General features: G+C 53.2%; 1 protein-coding gene across 1 annotated transcript; it reads right to left on the reverse strand.

The window, feature by feature from the left end:
• Positions 1-3,264: 3,264 nt before the first annotated feature.
• On the reverse strand, positions 3,265-5,643 carry LOC127928239 (putative proline-rich protein 21). The gene is made up of 2 exons (XM_052515364.1): positions 4,408-5,643; positions 3,265-3,324 (listed from the first exon to the last, which is right to left on the reverse strand). Exons 1-2 carry the CDS (start codon positions 5,641-5,643, stop codon positions 3,265-3,267), a joined length of 1,296 nt encoding a protein of 431 aa, XP_052371324.1.
• Positions 5,644-25,000: the final 19,357 nt, after the last annotated feature.

A 25,000-nucleotide genomic window follows, 5' to 3' on the forward strand; every position in this document is an offset into this window, starting at 1 on the left:
CCTGATGTGGCCTTCAAACCATAAACAACGTCTAGCTAACCATTCCTGATGTGGCCTTCAAACCATAAACAACGTCAAGCTAACCATTCCTGATGTGGCCTTCAAACCATAAACAACGTCTAGCTAACCATTCCTGATGTGGCCTTCAAACCATAAACAACGTCTAGCTAACCATTCCTGATGTGGCCTTCAAACCATAAACAACGTCTAACTAACCATTCCTGATGTGGCCCGCAAACCATAAACAACGTCTAGCTAACCATTCCTGATGTGGCCCGCAAACCATAAACAATGTTGAGCTAACCATTCCTGATGTGGCCCGCAAACTATAAACAACGTCAAGCTAACCATTCCTGATGTGGCCTTCAACTGTGTGCTAGCTAATCTATACCACCACCTGTGTGCTAGCTAGTCAATACCACCACCTGTGTGCTAGCTAATCTATACCACCACCTGTGTGCTAGCTAGTCTATACCACCACCTGTGTGATAGCTCGTCTATACCACTAGCACCACCCCCCCCTTGGGCCTGTGTGCTAGCTAGTCTATACCACCACCTGTGTGCTAGCTAGTCTATACCACCACCTATTGTGCTAGCTAATCTATACCACCACCTGTGTGCTAGCTAGTCTATACCACCACCTGTGTGCTAGCTAGTCTATACCACCACTTGTGTGCTAGCTAGTCTATACCACCAACTGTGTGCTAGCTAGTCTATACCACCACATGTGTGCTAGCTAGTCTATACCACCACCTATGTGCTCGCTAGTCTATACCACCACCTGTGTGCTAGCTAATCTATACCACCACATGTGTGCTAGCTAGTCTATACCACCACCTGTGTGCTAGCTAGTCTATACCACCACCTGTGTGCTAGCTAATCTATACCACCACCTGTGTGCTCGCTAGTCTATACCACCACCTGTGTGCTAGCTAGTCTATACCACCACCTATGTGCTAGCTAGTCTATACCACCACCTGTGTGCTAGCTAGTCTATACCATTAGCACCACCCCTCCTTAGGCCTGTGTGCTAGCTAGTCTATACCCCCACCTGTGTGCTCGCTAGTCTATACCCCCACCTGCAAGCTAGCTAGTCTATACCACCACCTGTGTGCTAGCTAATCTATACCACCACCTATTGTGCTAGCTAATCTATACCACCACCTGTGTGCTAGCTAGTCTATACCACCACCTGTGTGCTAGCTAGTCTATACCATTAGCACCACCCCTCCTTAGGCCTGTGTGCTAGCTTGTCTATACCCCCACCTGTGTGCTCGCTAGTCTATACCCCCACCTGCAAGCTAGCTAGTCTATACCACCAACTGTGTGCTAGCTAATCTATAGCACCACCTGTGTGCTAGCTAGTCTATACCACCACCTGTGTGCTAGCTAGTCTATACCACCAACTGTGTGCTAGCTAATCTATACCACCACCTGTGTGCTAGCTAGTCTATAACACCACCTGTTGTGCTAGCTAATCTATACCACCACCTGTGTGTTAGCTAATCTATACCACCACCTGTGTGCTGGCTAGTCTATACCACCACCTGTGTGCTCGCTAGTCTAGACCATTATCATCACCCCTCCTTAGGCCTGTGTGCTAGCTAGTCTATACACCCACCTGTATGCTAGCTAGTCTATACCCCCACCTGTGTGCTAGCTAGTCTATACCACCACCTGTGTGCTAGCTAGTCTATACCACCACCTGTGTGCTAGCTAGTCTATACCCCCACATGTGTGCTAGCTAGTCTATACCACCACCTGTGTGCTAGCTAATCTATACCACCACCTGTGTGCTCGCTAGTCTATACCACCACCTGTGTGCTAGCTAGTCTATACCACCACCTATGTGCTAGCTAGTCTATACCACCACCTGTGTGCTAGCTAGTCTATACCATTAGCACCACCCCTCCTTAGGCCTGTGTGCTAGCTAGTCTATACCCCCACCTGTGTGCTCGCTAGTCTATACCCCCACCTGCAAGCTAGCTAGTCTATACCACCACCTGTGTGCTAGCTAATCTATACCACCACCTGTGTGCTAGCTAGTCTATACCACCACCTGTGTGCTAGCTAGTCTATACCATTAGCACCACCCCTCCTTAGGCCTGTGTGCTAGCTTGTCTATACCCCCACCTGTGTGCTCGCTAGTCTATACCCCACCTGCAAGCTAGCTAGTCTATACCACCAACTGTGTGCTAGCTAATCTATAGCACCACCTGTGTGCTAGCTAGTCTATACCACCACCTGTGTGCTAGCTAGTCTATACCACCAACTGTGTGTTAGCTAATCTATACCACCACCTGTGTGCTGGCTAGTCTATACCACCACCTGTTGTGCTAGCTAATCTATACCACCACCTGTGTGTTAGCTAATCTATACCACCACCTGTGTGCTGGCTAGTCTATACCACCACCTGTGTGCTCGCTAGTCTAGACCATTATCATCACCCCTCCTTAGGCCTGTGTGCTAGCTAGTCTATACCCCCACCTGTATGCTAGCTAGTCTATACCCCCACCTGTGTGCTAGCTAGTCTATACCACCACCTGTGTGCTAGCTAGTCTATACCACCACCTGTGTGCTAGCTAGTCTATACCACCACCTGTGTGCTAGCTAGTCTATACCACCACCTGTGTGCTAGCTAGTCTATACCACCACCTGTGTGCTAGCTAGTCTATACCACCACCTGTGTGCTAGCTAGTCTATACCACCACCTGTGTGCTAGCTAGTCTATACCACCACCTGTGTGCTGGCTAGTCTAGACCATTATCATCACCCCTCCTTAGGCCTGTGTGCTAGCTAGTCTATACCCCCACCTGTATGCTAGCTAGTCTATACCCCCACCTGTGTGCTAGCTAGTCTATACCACCACCTGTGTGCTAGCTAGTCTATACCACCACCTGTGTGCTAGCTAGTCTATACCACCACCTGTGTGCTAGCTAGTCTATACCACCACCTGTGTGCTAGCTAGTCTATACCACCACCTGTGTGCTAGCTAGTCTATACCACCACCTGTGTGCTCGCTAGTCTATACCACCACCTGTGTGCTAGCTAGTCTATGAAGGTGGCATTGCTGCAGTAGAAGATAAGAAGAAGGCCAATGAAGAGGCTATATCTCACTCTGACAGCCCTCCTTTCTCCCTCTTCCTCTCCTCCCTTCTCCCTCTCTCGGTGTGGGGACAGGAGGAACTCTAGAGTGTGATCTTGCACTCTGTCCACCCCTCCTCCTCCTACTCTACTCCCCTCCTCTTCCTCTCTCCCTCTCTTCTACACTCCATCCAGTCCTCCACCACCAGGGACTGTCAGACAGGAGAGGTGAGGTGTAATCTGAAAGGTGTGGAACAGAAGAGACCAACACTCTTCCCACCTTGTCAGATCCCTGAGTCTCTCTCCACATCCTAAATCCTACAGTCAGATCCCTGAGTCTCTCTCCACATCCTAAATCCTACAGTCAGATCCCTGAGTCTCTCTCTACATCCTAAATCCTACAGTCAGATCCCTTAGTCTCTCTCCACATCCTAAATCCTACAGTCAGATCCCTGAGTCTCTCTCCACATCCCAAATCCTACAGTCAGATCCCTGAGTCTCTCTCCACATCCTAAATCCTACAGTCAGATCCCTGAGTCTCTCTCCACATCCCAAATCCTACAGTCAGATCCCTGAGTCTCTCTCCACAGCCTAAATCCTAGTCAGATCCCTGAGTCTCTCTCCACAGCCTAAATCCTACAGTCCAATGCCTCAGTCTCTCTCCACAGCCTAAATCCTAGTCAGATCCCCCGAGTCTCTCTCCACAGCCTAAATCCTACAGTCCAATGGGGTGTGTTCTCATTCCCATCCTGTACTCCCTGTTCACTCATGACTGGACGGTCAGGCACGACTCCCAACACCATCATTAAGTTTGCTGACGACACAACAGTGGTAGGCCTGATCACCGAGAACGACGAGACAGCCTATAGGGAGGAGGTCAGAGACCTGGCAGTATGGTGCCAGGATACAAACCTCTCCCTCAATGTGATCAAGACAAAGAGATGATTGTAGACTACAGGAAAAGGAGGACCGAGCACATCTGCCATTCTCATCGACGGGGCTGTAGTGGAACAGGTTGAGAGCACCAAGTTCCTTGGTGTCCACGTCACCAACAAACTATCATGGTTCAAACACACCAAGACAGTCGTGAAGAGGGCACGACAAAACCTATTCCTCCTCAGGGGACTGAAAATATTTGGCATGGGTTGTCAGATCCTTAAAATGTTCTACAGCTGCACCATCGAGAGCATCCTGACTGGTTGGACCCTCAATACCATATCTGGGTCGGTTATTGTGTCTGCTCAGCCGCAGGTAGCCTAGTGGTTAGAGGGTTGGGCCAGGACCCAGCAGGTAGCCTAGTGGTTAGAGCGTTGGGCCAGTAACCAGCAGGTAATGGTAGAGCTGCAATATGGGAGAGCAGCCATGGTAGAGCTGCCATATGGGAGAGCAGCCATATGGGAGAGCTGCCATGGGAGAGCTGCCATATGGGAGAGCTGCAATATGGTAGAGCTGCCATGGTAGAGCTGCCATGGGAGAGCTGCCAGCTGCCATGGGAGGCTGCCATATGGGAGAGCTGCCATGGTAGAGCTGCCATATGGCTGCCATGGGAGAGCTGCCATGGGAGAGCTGCCATGGGAGAGCTGCCATGGGAGAGCTGCCATGGGAGGCTGCCATGGGAGAGCTGCCATGGGAGAGCTGCAATATGGGAGAGCTGCCATGGTAGAGCTGCCATGGGAGAGCTGCCATGGGAGAGCTGCCATGGGAGAGCTGCCATGGTAGAGCTGCCATGGGAGAGCTGCCATGGGAGAGCTGCCATGGGAGAGCTGCCATGGGAGGCTGCCATGGGAGAGCTGCCATGGAAGAGCTGCCATGGGAGGCTGCCATGGGAGAGCTGCCATGGGAGAGCTGCAATATGGGAGAGCTGCCATGGTGGGGCTGCCATGGGAGAGCTGCCATGGGAGAGCTGCCATGGGAGAGCTGCCATGGGAGAGCTGCCACGGGAGAGCAGCCATGGTAGAGCTGCCATGGGAGAGCTGCAATATGGGAGAGCTGCCATGGTAGAGCTGCCATGGGAGAGCTGCCATGGAAGAGCTGCCATGGGAGAGCTGCCATGGGAGAGCTGCCATGGGAGAGCTGCAATATGGGAGAGCTGCCATGGTAGAGCTGCCATGGGAGAGCTGCCATGGGAGAGCTGCCATGGGAGAGCTGCAATATGGGAGAGCTGCCATGGTAGAGCTGCCATGGGAGAGCTGCAATATGGGAGAGCTGCCATGGTAGAGCTGCCATGGGAGAGCTGCCATGGGAGAGCAGCCATATGGGAGAGCTGCCATGGGAGAGCTGCCATGGAGAGCTGCCATGGGAGAGCAGCCATGGAGAGCTGCCATATGGGAGAGCAGCCATGGGAGAGCTGCCATGGGAGAGCTGCCATGGAGAGCTGCCATATGGGAGAGCTGCCATGGGAGAGCTGCCATGGGAGAGCTGCCATGGGAGAGCTGCAATATGGGAGAGCTGCCATGGTAGAGCTGCCATGGGAGAGCTGCAATATGGGAGAGCTGCCATGGTAGAGCTGCCATGGGAGAGCTGCAATATGGGAGAGCTGCCATGTGGGAGAGCTGCCATGGTAGAGCAGCCATGCTATCCTCTACAGCCCTGGTCTGTTACCAGTCTGGTCTGTTACCAGTAGTATGGTCTCCTCCCTATCTAATGCTATCCTCTACAGCCCTGGTCTGTTACCAGTCTGGTCTGTTACCAGTCTGGTCTCCTCCCTGACTAATAGAGTCCTCTACAGCCCTGGTCTGTTACCAGTCTGGTCTGTTACCAGTCTGGTCTGTTACCAGTCTGGTCTGTTACCAGTCTGGTCTGTTACCAGTCTGGTCTCCTCCCTGTCTAATACTGTCCTCTACAGCCCTGGTCTGTTACCAGTCTGGTCTGTTACCAGTCTGGTCTGTTACCAGTCTGGTCTGTTACCAGTCTGGTCTGTTACCAGTCTGGTCTCCTCCCTGTCTAATACTGTCCTCTACAGTCCTGGTCTCTTACCAGTCTGTTCTGTTACCAGTCTGTTCTGTTACCAGTCTGGTCTCCTCCCTGTCTAATACTGTCCTCTACAGCCCTGGTCTGTTACCAGTCTGGTCTGTTACCAGTCTGGTCTCCTCCCTGTCTAATACTGTCCTCTACAGCCCTGGTCTGTTACCAGTCTGGTCTGTTACCTGTCCTCTTCAGCCCTGGTCTGTTACCAGTCTGGTCTGTTACCAGTCTGGTCTCCTCCCTGTCTAATTACTGTCCTCTTCAGCCCTGGTCTGTTACCAGTCTGGTCTCCTCCCTGTCTAATACTGTCCTCCAGCCCTGGTCTGTTACCAGTCTGGTGTGTTACCAGTCTGGTCTCCTCCCTGTCTAATTACTGTCCTCTCAGCCCTGGTCTGTTACCAGTCTGGTCTCCTCCGTGACTAATACTGTCCTCTACCAGCCCTGGTCTGTTACCAGTCTGGTGTGTTACCAGTCTGGTCTCCTCCCTGTCTAATACTGTCCTCTTCAGCCCTGGTCTGTTACCAGTCTGGTCTCCTCCCTGTCTCCTCCCTGTCCTCTTCAGCCCTGGTCTGTTACCAGTCTGGTGTGTTACCAGTCTGGTCTAATCCCTGTCCTCTTCAGCCCTGGTCTGCTCTCTGTTATCTCCCAGACCCACTCTGTCTAATACTGTCCTCTTCAGCCCTGGTCTGCTCTCTGTTATCTCCCAGACCCACTCTGTCTAATACTGTCCTCTTCAGCCCTGGTCTCCTCTCTGTTATCTCCCAGACCCACTCTGTCTAATTACTGTCCTCTTCAGCCCTGGTCTGCTCTCTGTTATCTCCCAGACCCACTCTGTCTAATACTGTCCTCTTCAGCCCTGGTCTCCTCTCTGTTATCTCCCAGACCCACTCTGTCTCCTCCCTGTCCTCTTCAGCCCTGGTCTCCTCTCTGTTATCTCCCAGACCCACTCTGTCTAATCCCTGTCCTCTTCAGCCCTGGTCTCCTCTCTGTTATCTCCCAGACCCACTCTGTCTAATACTGTCCTCTTCAGCCCTGGTCTGCTCTCTGTTATCTCCCAGACCCACTCTGTCTAATTACTGTCCTCTTCAGCCCTGGTCTACCAGTCTCTCCCTGTCTATCTCCCTGTCCTCTTCAGCCTGGTCTGTTACCAGTCTGGTGTGTTACCAGTCTGGTCTCCTCCCTGTCCTCTTCAGCCCTGGTCTGCTCTCTGTTATCTCCCAGACCCACTCTGTCTAATACTGTCCTCTTCAGCCCTGGTCTGCTCTCTGTTATCTCCCAGACCCACTCTGTCTAATACTGTCCTCTTCAGCCCTGGTCTCCTCTCTGTTATCTCCCAGACCCACTCTGTCTAATTACTGTCCTCTTCAGCCCTGGTCTGCTCTCTGTTATCTCCCAGACCCACTCTGTCTAATACTGTCCTCTTCAGCCCTGGTCTCCTCTCTGTTATCTCCCAGACTGTCCTCTTCAGCCCTGGTCTCCTCTCTGTTATCTCCCAGACCCACTCTGTCTCCTCCCTGTCCTCTTCAGCCCTGGTCTCCTCTCTGTTATCTCCCAGACCCACTCTGTCTAATTACTGTCCTCTTCAGCCCTGGTCTGCTCTCTGTTATCTCCCAGACCCACTCTGTCTAATACTGTCCTCTTCAGCCCTGGTCTCCTCTCTGTTATCTCCCAGACCCACTCTGTCTCCTCCCTGTCCTCTTCAGCCCTGGTCTCCTCTCTGTTATCTCCCAGACCCACTCTGTCTCCTCCCTGTCCTCTTCAGCCCTGGTCTCCTCTCTGTTATCTCCCAGACCCACTCTGTCTAATTACTGTCCTCTTCAGCCCTGGTCTCCTCTCTGTTATCTCCCAGACCCACTCTGTCTAATTACTGTCCTCTTCAGCCCTGGTCTGCTCTCTGTTATCTCCCAGACCCACTCTGTCTAATTACTGTCCTCTTCAGCCCTGGTCTGCTCTCTGTTATCTCCCAGACCCACTCTGTCTAATTACTGTCCTCTTCAGCCCTGGTCTGTTACCAGTCTGGTCTCCTCCCTGTCTCCTCCCTGTCCTCTTCAGCCCTGGTCTGCTCTCTGTTATCTCCCAGACCCACTCTGTCTAATTACTGTCCTCTTCAGCCCTGGTCTGCTCTCTGTTATCTCCCAGACCCACTCTGTCTAATTACTGTCCTCTTCAGCCCTGGTCTGCTCTCTGTTATCTCCCAGACCCACTCTGTCTAATTACTGTCCTCTTCAGCCCTGGTCTGTTACCAGTCTGGTCTCCTCCCTGTCTCCTCCCTGTCCTCTTCAGCCCTGGTCTCCTCTCTGTTATCTCCCAGACCCACTCTGTCTAATTACTGTCCTCTTCAGCCCTGGTCTGCTCTCTGTTATCTCCCAGACTGTCCTCTTCAGCCCTGGTCTCCTCTCTGTTATCTCCCAGACCCACTCTGTCTAATACTGTCCTCTACAGCCCTGGTGTGTTACCAGTGGGAGAGCTGCTGGTCTCCTCTCTGTTATCTCCCAGACCCACTCTGTCTAATTACTGTCCTCTTCAGCCCTGGTCTGTTACCAGTCTGGTCTCCTCCCTGTCTCCTCCCTGTCCTCTTCAGCCCTGGTCTCCTCTCTGTTATCTCCCAGACCCACTCTGTCTAATACTGTCCTCTTCAGCCCTGGTCTGCTCTCTGTTATCTCCCAGACCCACTCTTTCTCCTCCCTGTCCTCTTCAGCCCTGGTCTCCTCTCTGTTATCTCCCAGACTGTCCTCTACAGCCCTGGTCTCCTCTCTGTTATCTCCCAGACTGTCCTCTACAGCCCTGGTCTCCTCTCTGTTATCTCCCAGAATGTCCTCTTCAGCCCTGGTCTCCTCTCTGTTATCTCCCAGACTGTCCTCTTCAGCCCTGGTCTCCTCTCTGTTATCTCCCAGACTGTCCTCTACAGCCCTGGTCTCCTCTCTGTTATCTCCCAGACTGTCCTCTACAGCCCTGGTCTCCTCTCTGTTATCTCCCTGTCCTCTACAGCCCTGGTCTGCTCTCTGTTATCTCCCAGACTGTCCTCTTCAGCCCTGGTCTCCTCTCTGTTATCTCCCTGTCCTCTACAGCCCTGGTCTGCTCTCTGTTATCTCCCAGACTGTCCTCTTCAGCCCTGGTCTGCTCTCTGTTATCTCCCAGACCCACTCTGTCTAATTACTGTCCTCTTCAGCCCTGGTCTGCTCTCTGTTATCTCCCAGACTGTCCTCTACAGCCCTGGTCTCCTCTCTGTCTCCTCCCTGTCCTCTTCAGCCCTGGTCTGCTCTCTGTTATCTCCCAGACTGTCCTCTTCAGCCCTGGTCTGCTCTCTGTTATCTCCCTGTCCTCTTCAGCCCTGGTCTCCTCTCTGTTATCTCCCAGACTGTCCTCTTCAGCCCTGGTCTCCTCTCTGTTATCTCCCAGACTGTCCTCTTCAGCCCTGGTCTCCTCTCTGTTATCTCCCAGACCCACTCTGTCTCCTCCCTGTCCTCTTCAGTCCTGGTCTCCTCTCTGTTATCTCCCAGACCCACTCTGTCTCCTCTCTGTTATCTCCCAGACTGTCCTCTTCAGCCCTGGTCTGCTCTCTGTTATCTCCCAGACCCACTCTGTCTAATTACTGTCCTCTTCAGCCCTGGTCTGCTCTCTGTTATCTCCCAGACTGTCCTCTACAGCCCTGGTCTCCTCTCTGTTATCTCCCTGTCCTCTACAGCCCTGGTCTGCTCTCTGTTATCTCCCAGACTGTCCTCTTCAGCCCTGGTCTCCTCTCTGTTATCTCCCTGTCCTCTACAGCCCTGGTCTGCTCTCTGTTATCTCCCAGACTGTCCTCTTCAGCCCTGGTCTGCTCTCTGTTATCTCCCAGACCCACTCTGTCTAATTACTGTCCTCTTCAACCCTGGTCTGCTCTCTGTTATCTCCCAGTCCTCTACAGCCCTGGTCTCCTCTCTGTCTCCTCCCTGTCCTCTTCAGCCCTGGTCTGCTCTCTGTTATCTCCCAGACTGTCCTCTTCAGCCCTGGTCTGCTCTCTGTTATCTCCCTGTCCTCTTCAGCCCTGGTCTCCTCTCTGTTATCTCCCAGACTGTCCTCTTCAGCCCTGGTCTCCTCTCTGTTATCTCCCAGACCCACTCTTTCTCCTCCCTGTCCTCTTCAGCCCTGGTCTCCTCTCTGTTATCTCCCAGACTGTCCTCTACAGCCCTGGTCTCCTCTCTGTTATCTCCCAGACTGTCCTCTACAGCCCTGGTCTCCTCTCTGTTATCTCCCAGAATGTCCTCTTCAGCCCTGGTCTCCTCTCTGTTATCTCCCAGACTGTCCTCTTCAGCCCTGGTCTCCTCTCTGTTATCTCCCAGACTGTCCTCTACAGCCCTGGTCTCCTCTCTGTTATCTCCCCAGACTGTCCTCTACAGCCCTGGTCTCCTCTCTGTTATCTCCCAGACTGTCCTCTTCAGCCCTGGTCTCCTCTCTGTTACCAGTCTGTGTGTACAGCCAGTGGGAGAGCTGCTGGTCTGCTCTCTGTCTAAGACTGTCCTCTACAGCCCTGGTCTCCTCTCTGTTATCTCCCAGACTGTCCTCTTCAGCCCTGGTCTCCTCTCTGTTATCTCCCAGACCCACCCTGACTGTCCTCTTCAGCCCTGGTCTCCTCTCTGTTATCTCCCAGACCCACTCTGTCTCTCCCTGTCCTCTACAGCCCTGGTCTCCTCTCTGTTATCTCCCAGACTGTCCTCTACAGCCCTGGTCTCCTCTCTGTTATCTCCCAGACTGTCCTCTTCAGCCCTGGTCTCCTCTCTGTTATCTCCCAGACTGTCCTCTTCAGCCCTGGTCTCCTCTCTGTTATCTCCCAGACTGTCCTCTACAGCCCTGGTCTCCTCTCTGTTATCTCCCAGACTGTCCTCTACAGCCCTGGTCTCCTCTCTGTTATCTCCCCAGACCCACTCTGTCTCCTCCCTGTCCTCTTCAGCCCTGGTCTCCTCTCTGTTATCTCCCAGACTGTCCTCTTCAGCCCTAGTCTCCTCTCTGTTATCTCCCAGACCCACTCTGTCTCCTCCCTGTCCTCTTCAGCCCTGGTCTCCTCTCTGTTATCTCCCAGACCCACTCTGTCTAATTACTGTCCTCTTCAGCCCTGGTCTCTCTCTCTCTGTTATCTCCCAGACCCACTCTGTCTAATTACTGTCCTCTTCAGCCCTGGTCTGCTCTCTGTTATCTCCCAGACCCACTCTGTCTAATTACTGTCCTCTTCAGCCCTGGTCTGCTCTCTGTTATCTCCCAGACCCACTCTGTCTAATTACTGTCCTCTTCAGCCCTGGTCTGTTACCAGTCTGGTCTCCTCCCTGTCTCCTCCCTGTCCTCTTCAGCCCTGGTCTGCTCTCTGTTATCTCCCAGACCCACTCTGTCTAATTACTGTCCTCTTCAGCCCTGGTCTGCTCTCTGTTATCTCCCAGACCCACTCTGTCTAATTACTGTCCTCTTCAGCCCTGGTCTGCTCTCTGTTATCTCCCAGACCCACTCTGTCTAATTACTGTCCTCTTCAGCCCTGGTCTGTTACCAGTCTGGTCTCCTCCCTGTCTCCTCCCTGTCCTCTTCAGCCCTGGTCTCCTCTCTGTTATCTCCCAGACCCACTCTGTCTAATTACTGTCCTCTTCAGCCCTGGTCTGCTCTCTGTTATCTCCCAGACTGTCCTCTTCAGCCCTGGTCTCCTCTCTGTTATCTCCCAGACCCACTCTGTCTAATACTGTCCTCTACAGCCCTGGTGTGTTACCAGTGGGAGAGCTGCTGGTCTCCTCTCTGTTATCTCCCAGACCCACTCTGTCTAATTACTGTCCTCTTCAGCCCTGGTCTGTTACCAGTCTGGTCTCCTCCCTGTCTCCTCCCTGTCCTCTTCAGCCCTGGTCTCCTCTCTGTTATCTCCCAGACCCACTCTGTCTAATACTGTCCTCTTCAGCCCTGGTCTGCTCTCTGTTATCTCCCAGACCCACTCTGTCTAATTACTGTCCTCTTCAGCCCTGGTCTGCTCTCTGTTATCTCCCAGACTGTCCTCTACAGCCCTGGTCTCCTCTCTGTTATCTCCTGTCCTCTACAGCCTGGTCTGCTCTCTGTTATCTCCCAGACTGTCCTCTTCAGCCCTGGTCTCCTCTCTGTTATCTCCCTGTCCTCTACAGCCCTGGTCTGCTCTCTGTTATCTCCCAGACTGTCCTCTTCAGCCCTGGTCTGCTCTCTGTTATCTCCCAGACCCACTCTGTCTAATTACTGTCCTCTTCAGCCCTGGTCTGCTCTCTGTTATCTCCCAGACTGTCCTCTACAGCCCTGGTCTCCTCTCTGTCTCCTCCCTGTCCTCTTCAGCCCTGTTCTGCTCTCTGTTATCTCCCAGACTGTCCTCTTCAGCCCTGGTCTGCTCTCTGTTATCTCCCTGTCCTCTTCAGCCCTGGTCTCCTCTCTGTTATCTCCCAGACTGTCCTCTTCAGCCCTGGTCTCCTCTCTGTTATCTCCCAGACTGTCCTCTTCAGCCCTGGTCTCCTCTCTGTTATCTCCCAGACCCACTCTGTCTCCTCCCTGTCCTCTTCAGTCCTGGTCTCCTCTCTGTTATCTCCCAGACCCACTCTGTCTCCTCTCTGTTATCTCCCAGACTGTCCTCTTCAGCCCTGGTCTGCTCTCTGTTATCTCCCAGACCCACTCTGTCTAATTACTGTCCTCTTCAGCCCTGGTCTGCTCTCTGTTATCTCCCAGACTGTCCTCTACAGCCCTGGTCTCCTCTCTGTTATCTCCTGTCCTCTACAGCCCTGGTCTGCTCTCTGTTATCTCCCAGACTGTCCTCTTCAGCCCTGGTCTCCTCTCTGTTATCTCCCTGTCCTCTACAGCCCTGGTCTGCTCTCTGTTATCTCCCAGACTGTCCTCTTCAGCCCTGGTCTGCTCTCTGTTATCTCCCAGACCCACTCTGTCTAATTACTGTCCTCTTCAACCCTGGTCTGCTCTCTGTTATCTCCCAGACTGTCCTCTACAGCCCTGGTCTCCTCTCTGTCTCCTCCCTGTCCTCTTCAGCCCTGGTCTGCTCTCTGTTATCTCCCAGACTGTCCTCTTCAGCCCTGGTCTGCTCTCTGTTATCTCCCTGTCCTCTTCAGCCCTGGTCTCCTCTCTGTTATCTCCCAGACTGTCCTCTTCAGCCCTGGTCTCCTCTCTGTTATCTCCCAGACCCACTCTTTCTCCTCCCTGTCCTCTTCAGCCCTGGTCTCCTCTCTGTTATCTCCCAGACTGTCCTCTACAGCCCTGGTCTCCTCTCTGTTATCTCCCAGACTGTCCTCTACAGCCCTGGTCTCCTCTCTGTTATCTCCCAGAATGTCCTCTTCAGCCCTGGTCTCCTCTCTGTTATCTCCCAGACTGTCCTCTTCAGCCCTGGTCTCCTCTCTGTTATCTCCCAGACTGTCCTCTACAGCCCTGGTCTCCTCTCTGTTATCTCCCAGACTGTCCTCTACAGCCCTGGTCTCCTCTCTGTTATCTCCCAGACTGTCCTCTTCAGCCCTGGTCTCCTCTCTGTTACCAGTCTGGTGTGTTACCAGTGGGAGAGCTGCTGGTCTGCTCTCTGTCTAATACTGTCCTCTACAGCCCTGGTCTCCTCTCTGTTATCTCCCAGACTGTCCTCTTCAGCCCTGGTCTCCTCTCTGTTATCTCCCAGACCCACCCTGTCTAATACTGTCCTCTTCAGCCCTGGTCTCCTCTCTGTTATCTCCCAGACCCACTCTGTCTCCTCCCCTGTCCTCTACAGCCCTGGTCTCCTCTCTGTTATCTCCCAGACTGTCCTCTACAGCCCTGGTCTCCTCTCTGTTATCTCCCAGACTGTCCTCTTCAGCCCTGGTCTCCTCTCTGTTATCTCCCAGACTGTCCTCTTCAGCCCTGGTCTCCTCTCTGTCTAATTACTGTCCTCTACAGCCCTGGTCTCCTCTCTGTTATCTCCCAGACTGTCCTCTTCAGCCCTGGTCTCCTCTCTGTTATCTCCCAGACCCACTCTGTCTCCTCCCTGTCCTCTTCAGCCCTGGTCTCCTCTCTGTTATCTCCCAGACTGTCCTCTTCAGCCCTGGTCTCCTCTCTGTTATCTCCCAGACCCACTCTGTCTCCTCCCTGTCCTCTTCAGCCCTGGTCTCCTCTCTGTTATCTCCCAGACCCACTCTGTCTAATTACTGTCCTCTTCAGCCCTGGTCTCCTCTCTGTTATCTCCCAGACCCACTCTGTCTAATTACTGTCCTCTTCAGCCCTGGTCTGCTCTCTGTTATCTCCCAGACCCACTCTGTCTAATTACTGTCCTCTTCAGCCCTGGTCTGCTCTCTGTTATCTCCCAGACCCAACTCTGTCTAATTACTGTCCTCTTCAGCCCTGGTCTGTTACCAGTCTGGTCTCCTCCCTGTCTCCTCCCTGTCCTCTTCAGCCCTGGTCTGCTCTCTGTTATCTCCCAGACCCACTCTGTCTAATTACTGTCCTCTTCAGCCCTGGTCTGCTCTCTGTTATCTCCCAGACCCACTCTGTCTAATTACTGTCCTCTTCAGCCTGGTCTGCTCTCTGTTATCTCCCAGACCCACTCTGTCTAATTACTGTCCTCTTCAGCCCTGGTCTGTTACCAGTCTGGTCTCCTCCCTGTCTCCTCCCTGTCCTCTTCAGCCCTGGTCTCCTCTCTGTTATCTCCCAGACCCACTCTGTCTAATTACTGTCCTCTTCAGCCCTGGTCTGCTCTCTGTTATCTCCCAGACTGTCCTCTTCAGCCCTGGTCTCCTCTCTGTTATCTCCCAGACCCACTCTGTCTAATACTGTCCTCTACAGCCCTGGTGTGTTACCAGTGGGAGAGCTGCTGGTCTCCTCTCTGTTATCTCCCAGACCCACTCTGTCTAATTACTGTCCTCTTCAGCCCTGGTCTGTTACCAGTCTGGTCTCCTCCCTGTCTCCTCCCTGTCCTCTTCAGCCCTGGTCTCCTCTCTGTTATCTCCCAGACCCACTCTGTCTAATACTGTCCTCTTCAGCCCTGGTCTGCTCTCTGTTATCTCCCAGACCCACTCTGTCCATTACTGTCCTCTTCAGCCCTGGTCTGCTCTCTGTTATCTCCCAGACTGTCCTCTACAGCCCTGGTCTCCTCTGTTATCTCCCTGTCCTCTACAGCCCTGGTCTGCTCTCTGTTATCTCCCAGACTGTCCTCTTCAGCCCTGGTCTCCTCTCTGTTATCTCCTGTCCTCTACAGCCCTGGTCTGCTCTCTGTTATCTCCCAGACTGTCCTCTTCAGCCCTGGTCTGCTCTCTGTTATCTCCCAGACCCACTCTGTCTAATTACTGTCCTCTTCAGCCCTGGTCTGCTCTCTGTTATCTCCCAGACTGTCCTCTACAGCCCTGGTCTCCTCTCTGTCTCCTCCCTGTCCTCTTCAGTCCTGTTCTGCTCTCTGTTATCTCCCAGACTGTCCTCTTCAGCCCTGGTCTGCTCTCTGTTATCTCCCTGTCCTCTTCAGCCCTGGTCTCCTCTCTGTTATCTCCCAGACTGTCCTCTTCAGCCCTGGTCTCCTCTCTGTTATCTCCCAGACTGTCCTCTTCAGCCCTGGTCTCCTCTCTGTTATCTCCCCAGACCCACTCTGTCTCCTCCCTGTCCTCTTCAGTCCTGGTCTCTCTCTGTTATCTCCCAGACCCACTCTGTCTCCTCTCTGTTATCTCCCAGACTGTCTCTTCAGCCCTGGTCTGCTCTCTGTTATCTCCCAGACCCACTCTGTCTAATTACTGTCCTCTTCAGCCCTGGTCTGCTCTCTGTTATCTCCCAGACTGTCCTCTACAGCCCTGGTCTCCTCTCTGTTATCTCCCTGTCCTCTACAGCCCTGGTCTGCTCTCTGTTATCTCCCAGACTGTCCTCTTCAGCCCTGGTCTCCTCTCTGTTATCTCCCTGTCCTCTACAGCCCTGGTCTGCTCTCTGTTATCTCCCAGACTGTCCTCTTCAGCCCTGGTCTGCTCTCTGTTATCTCCCAGACCCACTCTGTCTAATTACTGTCCTCTTCAGCCCTGGTCTGCTCTCTGTTATCTCCCAGACTGTCCTCTACAGCCCTGGTCTCCTCTCTGTCTCCTCCCTGTCCTCTTCAGCCCTGGTCTGCTCTCTGTTATCTCCCAGACTGTCCTCTTCAGCCCTGGTCTGCTCTCTGTTATCTCCCTGTCCTCTTCAGCCCTGGTCTCCTCTCTGTTATCTCCCAGACTGTCCTCTTCAGCCCTGGTCTCCTCTCTGTTATCTCCCAGACCCACTCTTTCTCCTCCCTGTCCTCTTCAGCCCTGGTCTCCTCTCTGTTATCTCCCAGACTGTCCTCTACAGCCCTGGTCTCCTCTCTGTTATCTCCCAGACTGTCCTCTACAGCCCTGGTCTCCTCTCTGTTATCTCCAGACTGTCCTCTTCAGCCCTGGTCTCCTCTCTGTTATCTCCCAGACTGTCCTCTACAGCCCTGGTCTCCTCTCTGTTATCTCCCAGACTGTCCTCTACAGCCCTGGTCTCCTCTCTGTTATCTCCCAGACTGTCCTCTTCAGCCCTGGTCTCCTCTCTGTTACCAGTCTGGTGTGTTACCAGTGGGAGAGCTGCTGGTCTGCTCTCTGTCTAATACTGTCCTCTACAGCCCTGGTCTCCTCTCTGTTATCTCCCAGACTGTCCTCTTCAGCCCTGGTCTCCTCTCTGTTATCTCCCAGACCCACCCTGTCTAATACTGTCCTCTTCAGCCCTGGTCTCTCTCTGTTATCTCCCAGACCCACTCTGTCTCCTCCCTGTCCTCTACAGCCCTGGTCTCCTCTCTGTTATCTCCCAGACTGTCCTCTACAGCCCTGGTCTCCTCTCTGTTATCTCCAGACTGTCCTCTTCAGCCCTGGTCTCCTCTCTGTTATCTCCCAGACTGTCCTCTTCAGCCCTGGTCTCCCTCTCTGTTATCTCCCAGACTGTCCTCTACAGCCCTGGTCTCCTCTCTGTTATCTCCCTGTCCTCTACAGCCCTGGTCTCCTCTCTGTTATCTCCCTGTCCTCTTCAGCCCTGGTCTCCTCTCTGTTATCTCCCAGACTGTCCTCTTCAGCCCTGGTCTGCTCTCTGTTATCTCCCAGACTGTCCTCTACAGTCCTGGTCTCCTCTCTGTTATCTCCCAGACCCACTCTGTCTCCTCCCTGTCCTCTACAGCCCTGGTCTCCTCTCTGTTATCTCCCAGACCCACTCTGTCTCCTCCCTGTCCTCTACAGCCCTGGTCTCCTCTCTGTTATCTCCCAGACCCACTCTGTCTCCTCCCTGTCCTCTTCAGCCCTGGTCTCCTCTCTGTTATCTCCCAGACTGTCCTCTTCAGCCCTGGTCTCCTCTCTGTTATCTCCCAGACCCACTCTGTCTCCTCCCTGTCCTCTTCAGCCCTGGTCTCCTCTCTGTTATCTCCCAGACTGTCCTCTTCAGCCCTGGTCTCCTCTCTGTTATCTCCCAGACCCACTCTGTCTCCTCCCTGTCCTCTTCAGCCCTGGTCTCCTCTCTGTTATCTCCCAGACTGTCCTCTACAGCCCTGGTCTCCTCTCTGTTATCTCCCAGACCCACTCTGTCTCCTCCCTGTCCTCTACAGCCCTGGTCTGCTCTCTGTTATCTCCCAGACTGTCCTCTACAGCCCTGGTCTCCTCTCTGTTATCTCCCTGTCCTCTTCAGCCCTGGTCTCCTCTCTGTTATCTCCCAGACCCACTCTGTGCTTTGGATGAGGAGGAAGCTGACATTTACAGGCCATTTTTAAATAATATGCCATTTATCAGACGCTTTTATCCAATATCTGACAATATCTGACATTATAAGCTTCTCAGGAAATGTTCTTATATACATGTCATATGTTGTAGGTTTATTTTTATTTTTTTATACTAACCTGTTATATAAAATAACATTTCATGCAAATGTTATTACTGTATATGTTAACTCAGAAGTGGAGGTTGAAACGTTTTTTCAAAAAACATTAATATAGAGTAAGTATAGTTTCTACAGTGCTCTATGTCATCCACCTAATTCAATGCAGAGATGTGATACAATATGGCCTTGCTGACATTTCATCATTCAATTTCCCTTCAATAATAGTGTTGTCTCCATTTATAACCTCAGATTTCACCTCTCTCTCTAAAAAAAAAAAGCCTGCAAATGAAACTCACATTGCCAAGACCCCGTGGAGAAATTCATGCACGGAGCAAAGTGGAGACATTCTCAAGGTCTCAAAAATATTTCAGCCAATCGTTGACAATCCACACTTGTGATAATAGTGTCCTATTCTAGTACACACACTGCATAGTACTGTAGGACCAGGAGTTTATTCCTGACCACGTCTGTCACGAGTCCGACCGAGGGTGTTTCCCCTTCCGGGCGGTTGGCGCTCGGCGGTCGTCGTCACCGGCCTATTAGCTGCCACTGATTGTTTTTCCTCTCCCTCCTTGTATGTTTAGTGGTAGCACCTGTTCATGATTAAATCAGTTAATTAGTTTGTCTTTATTAGACAGCCGGGCCCGCCTGGTTGTTGTGCGGGATTATTGCAGTGTAACCTTCGGCTCTGTTGTTAGAAGTACGTGTTAGTGCCTGGTCGTTACTTTTTCCGTTGTACATTCTCATGCCCTGTGTTTGGGGCCGTTACTATTGTGAGCACCCTGGGATGCGTTGGCGCTATTAAAGACGCACAGCTTTGCACTCACTGTCTCCTGCGTTTGACTCCACACACCTACGACACCTGAAGTGTTACAGAATCCCGCACCTGAATAAAATCGAATGGAGTCAGCAGGAGCAGCAGCCAACCCTCTCCCATCGATGGAGGAACGGGTTCTCCACCACACCACCATTCTCCATCGGATCGGATCCGCGATGGATCAAGTGATGGAGAGAATGGACCGATGGGAGAGGAGTGGTCTCCTCTCTCCACCTTCGGCATCCCCGACTCCGGACTCCCCATCACTCGACTCCAGCACCCTTCGTCTGACGCTACCGAGGGCTTATGATGGAGCGGCGGGTTGCCAGGGGTTTCTGCTTCAGCTGGAGCTATACCTGGCCACCGTTAGACCCACTCCCTCAGGAGCGGAGAGGGTGAGTGTCCTCATCTCCTGCCTCATGGGTCGTGCTCTGGAGTGGGCGAACGCAGTCTGGAATGGCCCAGACTCAGCGCGGGAGCACTACCCAGAGTTTTCCTGCCGCTTCCGTGCCGTATTTGATCACCCTCTAGACGGCCGAGCGGTGGGAGAACGACTTGTTCATCTCAGGCAGGAGAGGAGGAGCGCCCAGGATTTGCGCTGGAGTTCGGACCTTGGCAGCCGGATCTGGGTGGAACGACAGGGCCCTTATGGACCACTACAGGTGTGGTCTCCGAGAGGACGTCCGCCGGGAGTTAGCGTGTCGGGACACCACTCTGTCACTGGATCAGCTGATTGACATGTCCATTCGACTGGACAATCTGCTGGCTGCCCGCGGGCGTTCAGAGAGGGTCCTGTGCGTTCCACCACCCAGCCCCTCCGCTCCCATTCCGATGGAGTTGGGAGGGGCTGCGCCGAGGGTACCGGAGGAGGAGGCCTTCCCTGCACCAACTGTGGTCGGAGAGGACACACGTCTGATCGGTGCTGGGGGTCCGTCTGGGAGTAGAGATGGCAGGCGGAACGCTTCTCGGTCACCCCAGGTGAGTCAGCATCAGACTCACCCAGAATCCCTTGTTGGCCATATGTTTGTCTTAATCTCTTTCCTTCACTTTTTTCCCTCTTCCCAGCATAGGGCGCTAGTCGATTCAGGCGCAGCTGGGAACTTTATGGATCGCGGACTCGCCCTTAAGTTAGGGGTTCCGCTGGTGCCGATAGATTCTCCTTTCCCCGTGCACTCCCTAGATAGCCGGCCATTAGGGTCAGGGATGGTCGGGAGACCACGGTCCCACTGGACATGGTGACGCAGGGGAATCATAGGGAGCGTATCAGTTTTTTTATTATTGATTCGCCTGCGTTTCCAGTGGTGCTGGGGACTCCTGGCTGGCCCGGCACAATCCTAAAATTTCGTGGAGACAAGGGGTTCTCCAGGGGTGGTCAGAGGAGTGTTCTGGAAGGTGTTTGGGAGTTTCCATCGGTGCCACGTCGGTGGAGAGTCCAGACCAGGGTTCCACGGTGTGCATTCCCCGAGTATGCCGATTTGGCAATCGCTTTCAGTAAAGTGAAAGCGACTAAATTACCACCTTATCGACCGGGAAGGGATTGTACGATAGATCTCCAGGTAGACGCTGCGCTTCCCAAGAGTCATGTGTACCCGCTGTCCCAGGAGGAGACGTTGGCAATGGAGACATATGTCACGGAGTCGCTGGGACAGGGTACATTCGGCCCTCCATTTCACCCGTCTCCTCGAGTTTCTTTTTTGTGAGGAAAAGGAGGAGGTTTGCGTCCGTGTATCGATTATAGAGGTCTAAACGCCATCACAGTGGGGTATAGTTACCCTCTACCTCTCATCGCTACGGCGGTGGAATCGTTCCACGGAGCGCAGTTCTTCACAAAACTGGATCTCAGGAGCGCGTATAGTCTGGTGCGTATTCGGAAGGGAGACGAGTGGAAAACCGCATTTAGTACTACATCCGGCCACTATGAGTACCTCGTCATGCCGTATGGGTTAAAGAATGCTCCAGCCGTTTTCCAATCCTTTGTAGACGAGATTCTCAGGGACCTGTGCGGTCAGGGGTGGTTGTTTATATCGATGACATTCTGATCTACTCGGCCACTCACACCGCGCATGTGTCTCTGGTGCGCAAAGTGCTTGGAAGACTGCTGAGCATGACCTATACGTCAAGGCTGAGAAATGCGTGTTCTCTAAACGAGCCGTCTCTTTTCTGGGATATCGCATTTCCACCTCGGGGGTGGTGATGGAGGGTGAACGCATTAGGGGCCGTGCGTAATTGGCCGACTCCAACCACGGTAAAGGAGGTGCAGCGGTTTTGGGTTTTGCCAACTACTACCGGAGGTTTATCCGGGGTTTTGGCCAGATAGCGGCTCCCATTACCTCACTGCTGGGGGGCCGGTGCGATTGCAGTGGTCAGCACAGGCGGACAGGGCATTCAACAAGTTGAAGGCGCTGTTCACTGAGGCGCCCGTGTTGGCGCATCCGGATCCCTCTCTAGCATTCATAGTGGAGGTGGACGCGTCCGAGGCTGGGGTGGGTGCCGTGCTATCACAGCGCTCGGGTACGCCACCAAAACTCCGCCCCTGCGCTTTCTTCTCAAGGAAGCTCAGCCCAGCGGAGCGTAACTATGATGTGGGGGACCGGGAGTTGCTAGCGGTGGTTAGAGCTCTGAAGGTGTGGAGACACTGGCTTGAGGGGGCTAAGCACCCTTTTCTCATCTGGACCGACCACCAGAATCTGGGTATATTCGGGCTGCAAGGAGACTTAACCCACGTCAGGCAAGGTGGGCCATATTCTTCACCCGGTTCCGGTTTACTTTGTCTTATAGACCGGGCTCCCAGAACGTGAAGGCTGACGCACTGTCCCGCCTTTACGACACCGAGGATGGGTCCACCGAACCTACTCCCATCCTTCCCGCCTCTAAGCTGGTAGCCCCAGTGGTATGGGAGGTGGACTCGGACATCGAGCGGGCGTTACGGGCTGAACCCGCGCCTCCTCAGTGTCCAGCGGGGCGAAGGTACGTGCCGCTTGATGTTCGGGACAAGCTGATTCGGTGGGCTCACGTCCTACCCTCCTCGGGTCACCCTGGGGTGACGAGGACAGTGGGGAGCCTTCAGGGAGGTATTGGTGGCCTACGTTGGTTAAGGACGTTAAGGGTTATGTCTCCTCTTGCTCAGTGTGCGCTCAGAGTAAGGCTCCTAGGCACCTTCCTAGAGGAAGCTACAACCCCTCCCCGTTCCACAGCGGCCATGGTCACATCTGTCCATAGATTTCCTGACCGATCTTCCGCCGTCTCAGGGGAACACCGCGGTTCTAGTGATTGTGGATCGGTTTTCTAAGTCCTGCCGTCTCCTCCCGTTGCCCGGTATCCCTACAGCCCTGCAGACTGCGGAGGCATTATTTACCCATGTCTTTCGGCACTACGGGGTGCCGGAGGACATCGTTTCTGATCGGGGCCCCCAATTCCACGTCTCGGGTATGGAGAGCGTTCATGGAACGCTTGGGGGTCTCTGTCAGCCTGACCTCCGGTTATCACCCCGAGAGTAATGGGCAGGTGGAGAGATTGAACCAGGAGGTGGGTAGGTTTCTGCGGTCGTATTGCCAGGATCGGCCAGGGGAGTGGGCACGATACATTCCCTGGGCTGAAATGGCTCCAGAACTCACTACGCCACTCCTCTACTAACGTGTCCCTTTTCAGTGTGTGTTGGGATACCAGCCGGTCCTGGCACCATGGCATCCGAGCCAGACCGAGGCTCCTGCGGTGGAGGAATGGGTACAGCGCTCCAAGGAGACCTGGAGGGCCGTCCAGGAGTCTCTACGACAAGCGAGTGGACGGCAGAAGAGGAGTGCTGACCGCCACCGCAGTGAGGCCCCGTGTTTGTACCGGGGGACAGGGTCTGGCTCTCGACCCGAAACCTACCTCTCCGCTTGCCCTGCCGGAAGCTGGGTCCGCAGTGTGTAGGGCCCTTTAAAGTCCTGAGGAGAATAAAGCAGGTGTGTTATCGATTACAACTCCTTCCTATTATCGAATTAACCCCTCGTTTCATGTGTCTCTCCTCAGGCCGGTGGTAGCTGGTCCCCTGCAGGACAGTGAGGTACCGGAGGTCCCTCCCCCCTCTGGACATCGAGGGGACCCCGGCGTACACGATCCGGGCCATTCTGGACTCAAGACGCCGGGTGAGGGGCCTGCAGTACCTCGTGGACTGGGAGGGGTACGGTCCGGAGGAGAGGTGCTGGGTACCGGTGAGGGACATCTTGGATCCATCCATGTTGAGGGATTTCCATCGCCTCCATCCGGATCGCCCTGCACCTCGTCCTCCGGGCGACCTCGAGGCCGGTGTCGGCGCTGCGGGAGCCGCGCGTCAGGAGGGGTACTGTCACGAGTCCGACCGAGGGTGTTTCCCCTTCCCGGGCGGTTGGCGCTCGGCGGTCGTCGTCACCGGCCTATTAGCTGCCACTGATTGTTTTTCCTCTCCCTCCTTGTATGTTTAGTGGTAGCACCTGTTCATGATTAAATCAGTTAATTAGTTTGTCTTTAATAGACAGCCGGCCCGCCTGGTTGTTGTGCGGGATTATTGCAGTGTAACCTTCGGCTCTGTTGTTAGAAGTACGTGTTAGTGCCTGGTCGTTACTTTTTTCCGTTGTACATTCTCATGCCCTGTGTTTGGGGCCGTTACTATTGTGAGCACCCTGGGATGCGTCGTCACATGACAAAGAAAACCTCTGTGCCCTACGATTAGGCTACACAGGCACCAAGTATAAATTGTGTTATCATTCCCTTAAGATTAAATCTGAAGCACAGAGTTGAGACAACGAATAAACCCAAATCAATGAATCAGTCTATTTAATAGAGCTCGCAGACAACAGGGATCGCAGACAACAGGGATCGCAGAGAAATCTCTGAGCCATCAGAGCAGTCTCTGAGCCATCAGAGCAGTCTGAGCCATCAGAGCAGTCTCTGAGCCATCAGGGCAGTCTCTGAGCCATCAGGGCAGTCTCTGAGCCATCAGGGCAGTCTCTGAGCCATCAGAGCAGTCTCTGAGCCATCAGAGCAGTCTCTGAGCCATCAGAGCAGTCAAATCAAATCAAAGTTTATTTGTCACGTGCGCTTTTTTTCCCTAGACTTGGCACTCCGGTACCGCTTGCCATGTGGTAGTAGAGAGAACCACCACCTGTGTGCTCGCTAGTCTAGACCATTATCATCACCCCTCCTTAGGCCTGTATGACTGGGGTCTTTGATAATTTCTAGGGCCGTCCTCGGACACCGCCTGGTGTAGAGGTCCTGGGTGGCAGGCAGCTTAGCCCCAGTGATGTACACTCTGTAGTGCTTTGCGGTCTGGAGGCGGAGCAATTGCCGTACCAGGCAGTGATGCAACCGGTCAGGATGCTCTCGATGGCGCGGCTGTAGAAGCGGCTGTAGAAGCTGCAGTCACTAAAGCTTTCAAGGGTAAGTCTCCTACTCCTTAAACAAAGTTATTGGAAGAAGGAAGTCAAAGACCGGAGTCTAAGAACACCACTTTAACTACTGGTCTACTACAGTAAAGGATGGGAGAGGCCTCAGCATCAATCTACTGCTAGTCAAAACACTGGTCCACTTTAACTACTGGTCTACTACAGTAAAGGATGGAGAGGCCTCAGCATCAATCTACTGCTAGTCAAAACACTGGTCCACTTTAACTACTGGTCTACAGTAAAGGATGGGAGAGGCCTCAGCATCAATCTACTGCTAGTCAAAACACTGGTCCACTTTAACTACTGGTCTACAGTAAAGGATGGGAGAGGTCTCAGCATCAATCTACTGCTAGTCAAAACACTGACCCACTTTAACTACTGGTCTACAGTAAAGGATGGGAGAGGCCTCAGCATCAATCTACTGCTAGTCAAAACACTGGTCCACTTTAACTACTGGTCTACAGTAAAGGATGGGAGAGGCCTCAGCATCAATCTACTGCTAGTCAAAACACTGGTCCACTTTAACTACTGGTCTACAGTAAAGGATGGGAGAGGCCTCAGCATCAATCTACTGCTAGTCAAAACACTGGTCCACTTTAACTACTGGTCTACAGTAAAGGATGGGAGAGGCCTCAGCATCAATCTACTGCTAGTCAAAACACTGGTCCACTTTAACTACTGGTCTACTACAGTAAAGGATGGGAGAGGCCTCAGCATCAATCTACTGCTAGTCAAAACACTGGTCCACTTTAACTACTGGTCTACAGTAAAGGATGGGAGAGGCCTCAGCATCAATCTACTGCTAGTCAAAACACTGGTCCACTTTAACTACTGGTCTACTACAGTAAAGGATGGGAGAGGCCTCAGCATCAATCTACTGCTAGTCAAAACACTGGTCCACTTTAACTACTGGTCTACAGTA

This window comes from Oncorhynchus keta, unplaced genomic scaffold (assembly GCF_023373465.1).
Source record: "Oncorhynchus keta strain PuntledgeMale-10-30-2019 unplaced genomic scaffold, Oket_V2 Un_scaffold_24268_pilon_pilon, whole genome shotgun sequence".
Classification (NCBI taxonomy): domain Eukaryota; kingdom Metazoa; phylum Chordata; class Actinopteri; order Salmoniformes; family Salmonidae; genus Oncorhynchus; species Oncorhynchus keta.